This window comes from Myotis myotis, unplaced genomic scaffold (assembly GCF_014108235.1).
Source record: "Myotis myotis isolate mMyoMyo1 unplaced genomic scaffold, mMyoMyo1.p scaffold_m19_p_9, whole genome shotgun sequence".
Taxonomy (NCBI): Eukaryota; Metazoa; Chordata; class Mammalia; order Chiroptera; family Vespertilionidae; genus Myotis; species Myotis myotis.
In genome coordinates, this window is record NW_023416401.1 from 5,940,484 (window position 1) to 5,957,573 (window position 17,090).

The 17,090-nt window shown below is 40.7% G+C and overlaps 1 protein-coding gene across 1 annotated transcript in view; it reads right to left on the reverse strand.

Moving 5' to 3' along the window:
* The window catches only part of CCDC178 (coiled-coil domain containing 178), a 229,674-nt gene extending 218,215 nt beyond the window's left edge, over positions 1-11,459 (reverse strand). The window contains exons 1-3 of the mRNA XM_036322651.1: positions 11,402-11,459; positions 6,124-6,213; positions 947-1,086 (exon numbers count right to left, since the gene is read on the reverse strand). Of these exons, the coding sequence (XP_036178544.1) occupies positions 947-1,086; positions 6,124-6,213; positions 11,402-11,459 (288 nt within the window). The remainder of the gene's footprint in view (positions 1-946; positions 1,087-6,123; positions 6,214-11,401) is intronic.
* Between the last annotated feature and the right edge of the window lie 5,631 nt (positions 11,460-17,090).

Genomic DNA, 17,090 nt, shown 5'->3' on the forward strand with positions numbered 1-17,090 from the left:
AGACCAGCCGTGGGCAAACTACAGCCCGCGGGCCGGAACCGGCCCATTTGAAATGAATAAAACTAAAAAAAAAAAAAAAGACCGTACCCTTTTATGTAATGATGTTTACTTTGAATTTATATTAGTTCACACAAACACTCCATCCATGCTTTTGTTCCGGCCCTCCGGTCCAGTTTAAGAACCCATTGTGGCCCTCGAGTCAAAAAGTTTGCCCACCCCTGCCCTAGACCGAGCATCACAGGTGGCCCCCCAGAACCTTCTCAGAGCGATCCTGTAACAGTGGTGAAGGAAGAGAGGAAGCACAGGTCTCTGCTCTCTGGCAAACTTATCCTCCCAGGTGAACACACTACTTATGCATTAATTGCTTAGAAATATAATCTTTAGAAGAGTATGAGAATGTTTTTATCATTTCTAAATCATCCTTTGAAAATAATTGAATGTTCAGTAGTTTCAAGAATGAACTCCCTTCAGAATAATAAAGGCAAACTAACAGGTTAAAAAGACAAAGAAGGAATAATTATATTCTGTTTAACAGACCTATTAGGTATTTCTTTAGAACAAAATAACTCATTAAAAAGGGCACACTGTCCTTTCATACACCAGTGTCCTCGTCTAATCATCTAATCAGTTTAGTGTCCCCAAAAAAAGAATGTAAATACTATTTAATTTACTAGTCAAGTTGGCTTATGGAAATTACTACTTAGCATGAATGCCTTCGGATAAATAAGAAACAGGTAGGGGGAGGAATCTATTTAATGAGGTTGTTTCACCCTTCTGAAGTGAGACTATCAAAATCACGTCCAGATTAGAAAATTAGACCGCTAAGCAAAGGTTCTAGAAACTATTTCAACTTTCATAAAAAACAACTCCTTAGGTTCTTTAACTAACATACCCTTGTATGCTTTACAGCACTTGTAACAGTGTTAGCATTTTAAATGTCACTTACCTGTTTCAAATGTCCCTCTATTTTAGACTCCACATCTTCAATGTGTGAAATCATTTTGTTGACACATGGTGATGGAATATTTACTAAGGAACAGCTGTGACGCCGAGATGGGTAACCAAAGTAAATGCCTTCGTTCACCACTAAAGATAAAGCAGGCAGTAGAAGTTACTCATCAGTTATACACAGTGTAGTAACCTTGATGTTGAGAACATGCAAAAATATTCAGTTTTATTAAAACTAATACTCAAAGTTTTAACAACTAGGTAGATAAATATGTCACAATTACAGAATGAACCTTCTAAAATTTTGAAATCTAAAAAAATCATATATGACTTAAAATGTAAGAAATAAAAATGATTCTAAGAAGCGAGAATACATTCTCAAACTTAAGTTAAAGTGTTTCATAGCATTATGAACTAACTATGGCGGGGGAGGGGGGCGACGTAAAGAAAGAAGGCAGAAAACATTCATTCATTTGTTTCTAAATAAATTCTAAATCAATATTTAAAATGACTTTGAAATATATTTTAAATTCTCCCTTCAAAGTGATTCCACTTCTTCCAATGCAAGTAATATCCATCCACTCATATATTGAAGGACTTCTTCCTTAAATCCAGCATTAGTTTTTCTTGCTGCAAAAAATAAAACAAAGTCCCCTTCATCCTCATAATAACCTCATTTTCTACCTTCCATTTCTGAAAACGGGAGTCTCTTACAGAGAGTGATTGATGTCCTCACCAGAGCATTCAAGTTGTGCTCATCATCAAATCCACTCAGTCTGATGTGCCTCAGTGCCTCTAATCCTGGCATGTCCCGCATCATCTGAAGGCTGCAGAAGCACAGCAAAGCTGTCCATGAAACTCCACCAAAGTGCTTACTTGCAGTCCTTTTGTGTCTAAGGACTCTACTGGGCTGGATTATAGCTGCTCATCTTAAATGATTATAGTTACTGATCTTAAATGCAAGACACAAAATAGGGTCGGTGCCTCAATGAGAAGAGTGTGACGACCTCATTTCAATTGGCCTTGAGAAACACGGAGGTAATGCTACTGCCTACAGACTGTGCCTTTTGTTTCAATGCCAACCTACAGAGTTGTCCATAATTTAGGTATCTCCGTTGCAACTGCAGTCTTTTAAACGAAGTCTCCTAATCTCCTCCTCCAAAAGTACAACTTCTGTGAAAATGGCATATCTGTACCATTTGTAAAATAAAAGTTTTGGCCCGATCCCATAAATCTGAATATATGTGTGTATCTGTGTATATATGAACATATATACATTACCTTGGTTTCATAAGTGAGGAAGCTAAGGCTGAGAGAAGTTATAAAACATGTCAAATTCCACACAACTGATAGGCGGGGGAGCTGGTACTTGAACTCCACCTCCCTGGCTATGGAATGTAAGCTATACTACAAGGGTTGTTTTCTTATTTTTAAAAATGTGGCAAAGAGGAGCAGTCCTATAAACATATTTCAGGGCGTCTCAAAGGCTTCACATCTCACTTGTTTTTGAATGTTCCTTCAAGATACCAGTTTACTTTGGCCATACTGAACACATATACTTGCTATGACTATTTCTCATGTGTTATATTACATATTTTTTCTTTAGTTCATACACAGAGAAATGTATACTTTCATCTCTGTAATAGTCAAAGGACCAAGTATCTTGATAAGGGCATGTTGCCCTTCCTTCTAGAAATAAGAAGATTTTAATAGACATTTAACAACCAGGCAGTTGTCCTTACACTCAAAGCATTTGCTTTGCTTCATTAAATGTGGGGAAAACAAGGATGGTAATGACTCATTTAACATTTTTCTGCAGGTGCCACTTTCAACCCATTTGTGTGATTGCTAATTAATTTCCATAGCACCCCTATGGCTTGGTGTTAGCATCGTACACGTAGTACAGTGTGGAGTGTAAGATACTATGAGTTACATTTTGCACTGAAGTTCTGGGAAAGACTTGGCATCATAAGCAGCACAAGACAGAACCAGACTTCTAGAGTTCTCCTTACTGGCTTTATCCTAATGTATGCATGGCATCGGTTAAACCTCTGCTCGGCTTTGCTTTTTCCTTTTTCCCACCTTAAAGAGACACCTCGATCACTGAACTAGGTGTCCACGTTCATTTTTTTTCCACTTGACTGATAATTAACTGTGCTTCCTAAGCTAAAACTACTCAATCTCTAACCCGAGATTTCTCATTTAATAAGTGAATGGGTTGGTAGGGTGCCATATAAAATATTTTTCACCTAAAATCCCATGATGCAGTGAGAATTAATGGTCTTAGTCAAGCGTTAATTGACAGAGCTGCTCCTGGTGAAGGCTGTGCACAGGTGGTCAGGGTGGTCAAAGAACTCAGCTCAAGCAGGGCCCTCATCCTCTCTAACTATCTGCCCAACCCCAATGTCCGTGCTCAGCGTCAGTGTATAAGCCAGCCGTGGGCAAACTACGGCCCGAGGGCCAGATCCGGCCAGTTTGAAATGAATAAAACTAAAAAAAAAAAAAGACCGTACCCTTTTATGTAATGATGTTTACTTTGAATTTATATTAGTTCACACTAACACTCCATCCATGCTTTTGTTCCGGCCCTCCGGTCCAGTTTAAGAACCCATTGTGGCCCTCGAGTCAAAAAGCTTGCCCACCCCTGGTAAGCGGACAGATCCTCCTGTATCTGGGCCAGAGCTGAGGTTTGTGGAGGCTCTGCAACAAGAAACTTCCATTTGAGAGAAAATATGGACTGGCTGGTCGCGTTGTAAAAATACTATGTTCATGAACTGTCAACTCTCCTTGCTCAGTGACATGGGTGTGTACATGATTTATTCACCCAGCCATAATAATTACCATGCATCTGGAATTTTAGAATGGTAAAACTCAAACCCTATAAGTGGATATGGGGAATGGGTAGAATGAGACTCACTACAGAGGGCATGAATGAACTTTCTGGAAAAATGGAAGACTCTAGCCCGGCCCGTGTGGCTCAGGGATTGAGCGTCGACCTATAAACCAGGAAGACAGGGTTCCATTCCTGGTTAGGGCACATGCCCGGGTTGGGTTGCAGGCTCGATCCCCAGTGTGGGGTGTGCAGGAGGCAGCCAGTTAATGATTCTCTCTCATCACTGATGTTTCTATCTCTCTTACTTTCCCTTCCTCTCTGAAATCAATAAAATATATTTTAAAAAATGGAAGATTCTATATCCTGTTTAAGATAACGGTAAAATAAATCTGTACATTTGTCAAAAGTCACTGATTTGCAGACTTGAAATGAGTGAACTATATTGTACTTAAAATTTACCTCAATAAATTTGTTTTATAACAAAAAAAAATCACTCACCAGATCTTAGTAACACCATCCAATTACCTCCTATCATTCTCCACCTCTTTTAACTCTTTATACTCCAGAAAAGAGTAGACACACTTCCCTGAAATGCTCTTCTTCGATCGCTTTCTCTCACTTCATGGCCTATTTCTCCTCGTAGGCATGAGTCTTGGTAAGAAATAACTTTCCCTCTTAGTTATCTCCTCTAAGTGCTTAACCCCCAACTAAACATCTTTAGACTTATCTTTATTCTGAACTCCATGTCAAAATGCACATTCCTTCCTAGAGCCTGACCCTACACTGAGCGGAGAAAAGGGAAGGTGGGACCTGCAGGCTCCTTTGCAGGACGGGAGGATGAAGTTAGCATTAGAATGTACCCATGGAGTTGCTATACCACAAATAAGGAAATACAGAAATTCATGACAACAGTAAACTGCATGCCAAAGCCAGAAAGGCTACAGAGGAAAAGAAACACATTGATATCCTCAGACATTGAGCTATACAAGATAAGGGATTCATGCAGAGAGCTCTGCTGGAGGGGCCTGGAACATCCCAAGCAGAGAGAATGGTACCCGACTCAGAGCCGATAATCAGGAACGATTTGGCAAGTAAACCTATGATGAGAGACTAAAGATATACCAAGAGGAAACTTCTGATGAGAGGTCTACCTCCAATCTACTTGGTATTAAACATTTGGACTTTTTCAAGGTCAACAAGCCAAAGGGAGTCGTAAAGAGACAAACCCATTTGCAAAGCCGGTATTTCTGAAACTAAACTCATTTTCATGCCACTCAACCTCATTTCCTTTCTTGCATCTCTGTTCCCATTATCAAAGTGTGCAATAGTTAAATCATTGTGGAATCCTCTTTTCATTCAAGCTCCTATGTTATTATCAAATCTTATTCCTTTATAATGTCTCCTTAATTCCCATCTTTCATAGCCATTGATCCTTCATAAATGAAGCCTTATTACCTTAAGCCTGAACTGTAATGGAAAGGTAATCAGTCTCCCTATATCCCCCTATAACCAAATCATTCTGCAAAGCAGACTAATATTTCCAAGCATAGTTATGTAACGTCTCTACTTAAACATATCGAGGCCTAGAGGCTGAGAAATAAAGTTCACGCTCTTGAGCCTGAAACTCAAATGCTTCCTGACTGCACCTCAATCATTTCTAGCTTTATTTTAAGGGATTACTTTTACACTTCTCAATCTTCCTGATGCTGTAGTCAAAGTAATATATTTGTTCCATATTTTGTTGGTAAAGAATCAAAATGGCAACTTATTCCATTTTATCCCATCAAACTGAAGATGTCCAGAGCAGAAATTTACTAATCAAGATTGAAAGTTTTTGATATCAAGTTCTCCACCAGACTGACCTAAGGTATAATTATGAACCCCTGTGCATCAAATGTGCACATTCATCATTTCTTTCCACATATAATATCAGCAACACTTTCAGAGATGTTTTATGGATTCTCACTGAACAATTTTTAATTCTGGATTTCACACCTTTAAAACATCAGTCCTCATTCTTCTTCTAAAAGACATATCCTCATTAAACTGCAAGTTTCTAGCACCTGCCAGTCATGGCACAAGAAATAAAGAAAATGTTTAATTTAAAAATTCATACATCTGTGAAATTATAAACAATTAATATAAATAAGTTTGCAATTAACAATATGTAATTAATAAAATAAATTATAATATTGTATTCTTAATATTGTATATAATTACTTTGTTAACTATTAATTGATACTTAGGATTTATTGCTCAATAAAATATAACATTGATATCAAAAACTAATGAGTGACCATAAATATAGTTTACATAGATTACAATTTACATTCAGTCCTCACCTTCAGTATTTGTCATTTTATCTTCATGACAAATCTCAACAGCTTCCTTAGGGGCACCAAAGGGAACCAATGCTTGTGATGTGGCATTATCTTTTTGAAAGGAAAGAAAAAGTTCAGAGAGCAGTTCATATATATTTTTAAAATAATTAAAAACTATTAAGAAAGTGAAATTACAACTGTCACTATAGGCAAAAACATTTGCACATCGTATCTATATATATAAAAGCCTAAGCAACCATTCGACCAGTAGCTATGATGCTCACTGACCACCAGGGGGCAGACACTCAATGCAAAGGAATGGAAACATGGGACAGACTGATGAATCTCAGAGAGGGGGGACGAAGGTGGGTGGGAAGAGATTAACCAAAGATCTTATATGCATACTACAGGCCCGGTGCACAGATTCGTGCATGGGTGGGGGGTCTCTGCCTGGCCTGCGGGGATTGGGCCAGAACCGGCTCTCCAACATCCCCACAAGGGGTCCCAGATTGTGAGAGGGTGCAGGCCAGGCTGAGGGACCCCACCAGTGCACGAATCCATGCACTGGGCCTCTAGTATTTCATAAAAGCCTAGTTTCTGGAACATATAAAGAATTCTTACAACTGAACAATAAAAAAAACAAATAACTCAATTTTAAAATAGGCAAAAGATGTGCATACACATTTCCCGAAAGATATACAAATGGCTAGTAAGTACATTTAAATATCCCCCTTATGGACGGACCTTGAGAATATCATGTTAAGCCAAATAAGTCAGACAGAAAAAGTTAAGAACCCTTTGATTTCATCTACATGGGGGATATAAAACTGAAAGTAACAAATGAACAAACAAGAAAAACAAGAACTCACAGGCACAGGCAATGGTATGGTGGTCGCCAGACAGGAAGGGAGGGATTGTGGAGGGTAAAGTAGTCAAATATGTGTCAGTGGAAGATGGTTTGACTTTGGGTTATGGATACACAATGCAATATAAAGGTCATGTATCATAGAAATGTACACTTGAAATCTATATAATTTTGTTAAGCCATGTCAGCCCAACAAATTTAATAAGAAGAAAAATAAAAGATTCTCATCATCATTAGTAATTAGGAAAATGCAAATCAAACAATGAGATGCCACCTCCCACCCACTAAGATGGCCATATTATTATTTTCAAAAGGCGAAAACAGAATTTAAAAAGTGTTGCCAAGGATGTGGAAAAGCTGGAATCCTCAGATATTGCTATTTGGAATGTAAACTATTGCAGATGCTTTGAGAAAAATTTGGCAACTACAAAGTTAAACATCAAGTTACGAAACGACCCAGCAATTCCCGTCCTGAGTGTATACCTAGCAGAAATGAAAACAGATGTCCACATAAGAAGCTGTACTCGGATTTTCATAACGTTATGCCTAACAGCCCTAAAATGGAAATGACCCAAACATCCACCTGTCGATGAATGTGTACACAACACGTGGACTATCTGTGCAAAGGAATAGTATTCATCCACGTAAAGGCACCTTGACAAAATTCTAGTTTAAAAGAAGACAGGCACACAAAGCCAACTGTCTTTGCGAATTCATTTATATGAAATGTCCCAACTGGTGCCCCATCCTGCCTCGCACACCTGCCGCCAGGGCACTTCTGTTACCTCTGAAATGTTGAAATAAATATGGAAAGAAGCGGCATCCATGTCTGTGCTGAGCGATGGCACTGAGAGGGCCTCAGGCACCTGCCAGGTGGGCATCCCTGTCTGGGCAGTGTCGCAGGTGCGAGCCGAGGGCAAGACTTTGTGGCTGTGGCTGCGATGGGCCAAGTGGGCTGCTGCCCCCCTGCCCTGCTGCCCTGCTGCCCTCCTGCCCTCCTGCCCCGGGCGGTGCTGCCCTCCTGCCCCCCTGCCCTCCTGCCCTGGGCGGTGCTGCCCCCCTGCCCCCCTGCCCTGGGCGGTGCTGCCCTCCTGCCCCCCTGCCCTGGGCGGTGCTGCCCTCCTGCCCTCCTGCCCCCCTGCCCCCCTGCCCTGGGCGGTGCTGCCCTCCTGCCCTCCTGCCCCCCTGCCCTCCTGCCCTGGGCGGTGCTGCCCTCCTGCCCTCCTGCCCCCCTGCCCCCCTGCCCTCCTGCCCTGGGCGGTGCTGCCCTCCTGCCCCCCTGCCCCCCCGCCCTCGGCGGTGCTGCCCTCCTGCCCTCCTGCCCCGCTGCCCGGGCGGTGCTGCCCGGAGGCCGCCTTCAGACCTGCGGGCCCCCAGTCCCCGCTGCGGCCTGTGCTGCGGCCGGTGGTCCGGTCCTCCGGGCAGAGTCCGCCAGGGAACAGCCCCGGGGAGGCCTGAAGGCCCCGGTGGGCCCTGGGGCCGCAGTGGCGCCCAAGGGCAGGTCCGCCCTCCCTGCACACATGGGGCGCGGGCCCGGCACCCCCGCAGGCAGGTGGGCTCCACAGTCAGTGCGGTGGCCGGGCTCGCGTGGAGGAAGCGGCCGCGGGGCCGAGGGCGGATCGGGAGCCACGTGCGCAGCGTCACCGCAGGGAGGTCCCGCGCATGCGCGCCGCGCCGGCAGGACAGGCGCTTCCCGCATACCGCCCCCCCCCCCAGCCCCAGGCCTTCCGGCCGCTGCAGGTGAGGATGCTGCAGCCCCCGACTCCAGGCCCTGTGGGCCTGGCCACGTGCACTCGGGCTTCCCGCCAGGTGGCGGCCCGAGGCCCCCAGCGAGGCCCCTCGTGCGCATGTGCTGGGCGGCCCGTCGGCTCCTCGCCGGGTCAGTAGGAGCTGCTGGCGGGCTTCTCCACAGGCATGCAGGTGAGGCCCCGGCAGGGCTCCAGGCGCACCGCCTGCACCAGGCCAGGTGCTTCTCCTTCACCCGGAGGAACCCGCCCGGGCCTCCACCCGGCCCGGCCCATGGCGGCCCCTCCACCCGCCTGGGCGGCGCTGGGTTCTTGGCCTCCGGCCGCTCCGAGGCCAGGGCTTACTGACCCGCTCACCTGCGAGCTGGGCGCCAGCCAGAGGGCAAAAGGTTGGCGCCAGGAGCTGGTCTGTCCACCAGGCCCATGATCTTCCCACAAAGCAGGTATATTTGGGGTTGCCAGGGGCTGGTGGAGGGAGAATGGAGGTGACGGCTAATGTTATAGGGCAGCGGTTCTCAACCTGTGGGTTGCGACCCCTTTGGAGGTCGAACGACCCTTTCACAGGGGTCGCCTAAGACCATCGGAAAACACATATATAATTACATCTTGTTTTTGTGATTAACCACTATGCTTTGATTATGTTCAGTTTGTAACAATGAAAATACATCCTGCATATCAGATATTTACATGACGATTCACCACAGTAGCAACATTAAAGTTATGAAGTAGCAACGAAAATCATTTTATGGTTGGGGGGTCACCACAACACGAGGAACTGTATTAAAGGGTCGCGGCGTTAGGAAGGTTGAGAACCACTGTTATAGGGCTTCTTTGGTGGGTTATGAAAGTGTTCTGGAATTAGATGGTGGTGATGGTCGCACAATACTGTGCTTATACTAAAAACGTTGGATTGTACAGTCTAGAGAGGTAACTTTTTATGGTGTGTGAATTAAAGTTAAACACAGCAGTGCTTATAAGTGCTTTATTGTAAAGCTTCATACTGAGTAAATCTCTACTTCATTGAAGTGTGATATGACAGTCCAATTCTTTTTTTTATTTTTATTTACCTGATATGTCAAGGGAAATTTGTAGCTTTAAATAATTACATTTGAAAATTTAAAAACACTAAAAAAATTAGTGATCTGAGCATCCTAATTAAGAATATGTGTGTCTGGGGAGGGTGGGCGGGGAACCAAAAGAAAGTAGAAGAGGTAATAATACCTGAAGTTAATGAAATAGAAAGTAAACCAAAAAACAAAACAAAACAAAACTCTAGAGATAATTAAAAAGGTCATAAATTATTACTTTGAAAAAGTGAACACAAATGAACACATCTGGCAAAATTGCTCAAGACAAAAGAATAGAAATGGAAGAAACAAATCCAATGTCATGAATGTAAAGGAGGAATAGATGCAATATAGAGAGATATATACAAGACACTATAACACTATTGTTTTAATACATTTAAAATTTAACCAAATGACCGAACTTTTAAATGAAAAAATTATAACTTGCCAGTAGTGAATTAAGAATAAGTAGAAAGTCTAAATAGTCCTATAACTACTGAATATTTTATATCAATAGTTTAACATGTCCCTAAAAGTTAAAACATAAAACATAAATTTAGCCAAACACTCAAGAAAAGTAATTAAAATATTATATTATTTTTCTCAGAGAATAGAAAATGAATAAACATTCTCTACTTCAATTGTGAACATCCGACAAGAACAAACTAAGTAAGAAAACTTACGGGCCAATTACTTATAGTATGATAAGTATTTTGATACGACCACAATAGTTTCATGATGATGGACACAACATAAGGAAAGAATTTAGTGTTGATGTTGAGAAAAATATTATGTTAAATCCTATCTGGTAGAAATTAATAAATAAGACCTCACGCAGTGTGTTTGTGACGTTAATGACAGAGCTAATGACAAACGTATCTGAAGGGTGGTGGGTAACTAGGTTCAGTACCTCAGCCAGCAATGATTGCTTTGGGCATAAAAGCTTAAAATCCGCCAAGACATAGTGACAAACACTGAGGCCTGATCATAGACATGTCAGTGCTTTGCTTGATGAACTGAACGCTCTCTATAGAGGTCGGTTGTTTTGCATGGAGGATGGGGAGCTTAATGGAGGAATGATGCCAAAGAGACAGAAATTAATTTTAACTGATGATCACTATTTGTGCCAGCATTCCAAATATTGGATCTCATGTCATCGAAATACAAATATCCTCCACTTCCTAGCTAATCCGGATAGTGGGTTTTTCTTAAACCGACGCACTCCTTCCGCTCCCCTCACCTTCCTGCCCCGCAAGTTTAGGTTTGTGATCCCTGAGCCTGGAGAAGACGCCTCACTGCCTTTGGAGCTGCTTCCTTCTGTGACCGACTGAATTGCACTTAACAGTGATGGCGAACCTATGACACGCGTGTCAGAGGTGACACGTGAACTCATTTTTTTGGTTGATTTTTCTTAGTTAAATGGCATTTAAATATATAAAATAAATATCAAAAATATAAATATTTGTTTTACTATGCTTGCAAATATCAAAAAATTTCTCTATGTGTCACGGCACCAGAGTTAAGTTAGGGTTTTTCAAAATGCTGACACGCCGAGCTCAAAAGGTTCGCCATCACTGACCTATGACCTGGTTTCAAAGAAAACCGCTTACGGATAACTTTACCTTTCTTAGTTTGATCATCTCCAGAGGGAGAAGAGGAAGCTGTCTTGTTTTCAGGCATGGCTATTTGCAGTATTTCGAGACCTAATTAGGAAGAAAAATATTTACATATCATAAATCAATATTCATGTATATTTAATTTCAGTAAAAATGGTCAGTTCAAAAACTGATAGTCAGGGTAAGGCTTCCCGTATTATTGTGTGTGTGTGTGTGTGTGTGTGTGTGTGTGTATATATATATATATATATATATATATATATATATATATATATCAATACTAAGTTACGTTTAAAATGTAAGGAAATCCAACAATATACTCTTTCTCCTACCAAGACTATTCTGATCCTACGTAGGAACACCAAGTATGAAAATCCTCATTAAAGAGGGTTCTTTGGTCCCCTGGTTTGCTGTTACAATTTTATAATAGAACTAATAGTAGCTACCTTTTTTAATTTGTAGACCTAAAGCATTAGAGAGCTTGGAGATTAGAAATAATTTAGTTCATTTTTTTTTATTTTACAACTCGAAAATCCTGACTGAAATTAGTAAATTCATTCAGTGTAAAAAGACTACTTAGGGAAGAGTGCTACGAAAGAAAACCATGAATCCAAGTACAGTGCTTTTTGAATAAATCAATTTACTCCATCAAGACCAACTTATTAAAGGAAAGGAAGCTGTAGGAAAGTACATAATTAAGTTCTATTTTATGTAAACATTTTTTTTTAATTTGATGAAAATTGTAGTTGAAACATATACTCCTATTTCCTCTTTTACACAAAATTACTAGAAAAAAATATAATTAAAAAGAAGAAAATGAATTGTTTCAAAAATGTAGAACTGGGTAACACTTCTATGCTTTCAGATATTTTTAATAAAAATGCTAATAAAATCTGGTGAAAACATATTTTTTAAATCTTCATGAAAGCATCTGAGAATTAACAAGGTGATAATGAATACCTAGGTCAAGATCTGATAGAAGGCAGAATCCAGAGAGGTGAGACCAACATGTAAAGTCACTCTTCCCAGGGCAACATCTGACCTGTGGGGGCAGCTGAGACCCTAGGCAGTACTTGTAACAGACACACAAAATTTTGGAAACAAAGGAAGGAGTCCAATCTCTGCCAAGCATAGGTGCCCTGGAAAATTAACCCAGTCCTAGGAGACCCCAGAAGTCTGTATCCTGAGGAACAGAATAAAACAGAAATGAAGTGTATGTGAAGACTGCCCCAGACAGAAGCCCAGCCTCAAATTATCTAGGCCAGTAGTCGGCAAACTGCGGCTCGCGAGCCACATGCGGCTCTTTGGCCCCTGGAGTGTGGCTCTTCCACAAAATACCGACTTCTGCGCATGGGCCAGGAAGTTTCAATCGCACTGTACGTGTGCGCCCACACATGGTATTTTGTGGAAGAGCCACACTCAAGGGGCCAAAGAGCCGCATGTGGCTCGTGAGCCGCAGTTTGCCGACCACGGATCTAGGCAATTCAAAATCTCACCCTACGGCACTGGTCCTGTTCTTGAGTTTTCTATTAGAATTTTTTTTCCTTGTTTCCATACTTGAAAGCATCTTACACAGAGAATTCCTTTTGTTAAACCACTCTTAGGTTGGCATCTCAGCAAGTCACCATATTCCTCAAATTTTGTTTGCTTCCTCGTTGCTTAAACAAAATTTCTGAGCTGTCAATGTTTCTACAAAGAAGGAAACCCTCTTTTACCCATTTTTCTCTCATGATTCAATTGTAACTAGAGGCCCGATACATAAAATTTGTGCAAGGGGCTCGGCCCTCACAGCCCCCGGCTTCGTCTGGATGGTCATCAGACCGTTGTTCTGCTGTCTGGTCTAATTAGCATATTAGCTCTTTATTATATAAGATTGTTTGTTTTAGGTATTCTTATTGTGAAACATTGCATAGCAATATAAAAACATAATCTTCATTCTTACAATGCAGCCTAAGAAATAAGTGGCTAATGAAAACATTCAAATTCCAGTGTATTCCTCAGTGGTCACATTTCCCTTCCTCCCTCACCAGAAATTACAAGCATCCAAAATATAATTCCCATGGTGTCAGTTTATTTTTACTACCTATGTACCTCAAAACAATATGCTGTATTTATTAGTTTAGGGTTTACCCCTTTATATGAATGATATCATACTCTACACATCATTCTACAACTTCTTTTTTCTCTGGTGTGTTTTTGAGGTTTAGCTGTGTTGTTACACACAGCTACATTTCATTCTTTTTCATGCAGAGGTTCTCCTGTCCATGAGCATTTCAGTTGTTTGGAGATGTTTCCCTATTGTAATTAAGTCGGCTATGAAAACGTATATTCTTGTATACTTTTCTGTATTATATGAGAGTATCTCCAGGGTATACATATGGGAAAACACGTGCTGGGTTATGCTTGTTGTTTTTATTCTCTAACAGTTCTAGATATAGTCTTCTGTTATTAGTATGCATTGCAAAGACTTTTCTCCCAGTTTACTCCAATTTATTTTTAAACTGTTTTATTTTTAATGGATATAAGCATATATATGTATACTAGAGTCCCAGTGCACAAATTCGTGCACCAGTGGAGTCCCTCGGCCTGGCCTTCGAGATTGGGCCAAAACCAGCTCTCCAACATCCCCCAAGGAGTCCCGGATTGCGAGAGGGGGCAGGCCAGGCCGAGGGAGAGCTTCAGGGCATGTCTGGCCCATCTCACTCAGTCCCAATTGACTGGACCCCAGCAGCAAGCTAACCTACCAGTTCGAGCATCTTCCCCCTGGTGGTCAGTGCATGTCATAGTGAGCGGTTGAGCGGCCTTAGCATATCATTAGCATATTACGCTTTGATTGATTGAACAGCCGATTGGACACTTGGCCTATTAGGCTTTAATTATATAGGAGATTATATATATGTATATATTTATATATAAATTTGGGTCACCAATTGCACAAATCCACAAACAACATCAAAATCTGTGGTTAGACAACTTAGAAAACTTATCCCAACACCCTCAAATGTTAAAGCCTTACACTTAATGACAGTAAGTTCCGTCTACTCTTCTAAAACTTCATCGATTTTATCTTTGTAAGATGCTGTTTCTTTTTACCCCTATTACTAATGGATTTCTGAAGGCTGTGAAATTAATGCCCCTTTCCCATTCTTTCATATTCTCATGACAGTATTACGCAACTTTAGACTTAGTCTCACGTCATCTCAGCAGGCATGAGTCCCTCACACATGCTTCCTAGTAAACTTGCAAACATCCTGATGTTCTACCAGTAATTATTAAAAACATTTAACTGTTAACTCTTGCTGTTTTTAACAATAGTTCAGCTGATTTACTTTATCCAAATCTAAATGTCCCCAATAATAATTAGAAATCTACACTCTTTTCACAAAGAGGCTTTAAAAAAGTCTGGCATTGGGAAATACTTCATGAACTATTAGAGTATTAAAAAAGGAATTAATTTTTCCAACTTTTCACCCCATAATATGGCTGAGATTTTAAACACATTTCTTTACATTTTATGGATCAAAAATTATGTCAATGTTCTATTTATATAACTTCTAAACCCCTAAACCAGTTAAATCCAGCTGATAAACACAGAATACAAATGCAGACCATCAAGCAAGGCAGCAAACAGGAATCAGAATCAGAATCCTGGCCAAAGTCAGTGATCATAGATTTGGGTCTTGACTAAGCAGAGGAATGACCAGCCACTACTGAGACTGACGATCTAAAACGTATAAACCAGATTGCCAAATATATTAGTTCTATAGTTGCAGATAACAGAAACTCAGTTTAAGCAAAAACAAATGCAAAACACACACACAAAAAGAATAGCTGCGACATAAAAAGGACTGTCTGTGGAAAAGATACTGGTTAATTGATGCTAAATATCAGCAGTCCGTCCATAAAAGGAACAGGAATACGGGGACTCACCTGTCATCAGCATTCCCTTCCCCTCAGCCTCAGAGATGCTTTTCATATTCATTCTAGTTTTCTTTCTACAACTTGACTTTTTATATGTTTCAGAAATTAGGGCTGTTGACCCCTCCTGAGTTTCATATTGTAGAGGATCAGCCACCAGAAATGCTGGCTGTTTCTCAGATATGATTCCAATGATCTCTGAGAGGATTTTAATTAGCCTCACTTGAGCCAAGTGCCTATATATTTAACCCAGTCAATTGTTGCTGGGAAGTCAGGATACTATTATTACACCAGCTTAAGCCTGCTCTCTATTTCTGGGCACAATTATAGTTAGGGGTGAGGTCGCTGTACTGGCAGAGCCTGGCATCACTCTAATGTTGGGGATGGTGGGACTGGGGATAAGAGACTGTAGCCTAGAGGCTCTGTTCCAGAAATGGCTGGCAGACAAACAGAATATTTCGGCAATCTTTCAGGAACGTTTGTGACTATCTGAGTTTTTCTACTGCAAACAATCTACGTTAAAGCATTACATACTAAAAGTTATTACGGAGAGCCTACAAAATCATTTATTAAGTATTAATATAGGAAGGATTCGGGGGATATCTGCGACTGGACTCCATTACTTTCTAAGATCCACTTCACTTTAATACTCAGCATGCTTGATTCATTTCATTTTAACTATTCATTGATTCTTGTAGCAATTTATAACTTGAATCTTGTTTATGTCACTGTGCTACTTGTTTAAGGTACAGAGACAAAGAAGACATAATCTGTGCCCTTAAGGTACTCACCAATTTATTTTTTTTAATATATTTTATTGATTTTTTACAGAGAGGAAGGGAGAGAGATAGAGAGAAACATCAATCAGCTGCCTCCTGCACACCCCCTACTGGGGATGTGCCCACAACCACAGTACATGCCCTTGATTGGAATCGAACCTGGGACCCTTCAGTCCGCAGGGCGATGTTCTATCCACTGAGCCAAACCAGTTAGGGCCCAATTTATATTATATACATTTTAGTAACAACAAAGGACTTTAAGACAGGGCCTATAAGTTACATGTTTGTGAGACAATGAATATATTTCTTTGTATATCCCTGCCACTCCTTGCCTCTTTACCACACGTTCACCAGTCATCCATCAAAATAAGCCATATGACTCCATTTTTCCAATCCCTTCTATACAGATCTTTTCACTCCACCTTTTCTTGGGTCTCTAATATAATGTCTCCTTTTCTTACTACAAAAATAATTTACTTAACTCCTTCTCCCTGTACTTTCTTATCAGTTCAGTATCCTATTGCACTGATTATATATAGTTTCCTAAATAATTGTGCACATGTGTGTTTTTCCATTGAATTATGAGACCTGACAGGACAAGGATTTTGTCTTATTTATTTTTTTATTATCAAATCCCAACAGAGTGAAAACTCAAAAACAATGATTGTTCATAAAGGGAAATAGCATAACCTCCTGCCTTAAACATTAAAAAGGTTCATATTTATAATAGACTACAGGTCATAATATTGGCATAATATTATGCCAATCACAGATTCTGGGGGAAACATTTCAATTTTCAACATGTAATTGTTATGCTTGATTCTTTATAACCATTTTCAAGGTTATTTCAAGAAACAGTGAAGAAAAATGATTATCAAATAAATACTAAAAGCAGATGGTGCAACCAAACATGCATCTATCAAATATTGGCTTTCATTTTAACCTGAGTTCCAAACTTTTAAAAATCCTAAATTAGAAAGTTCATAATACCACAATAG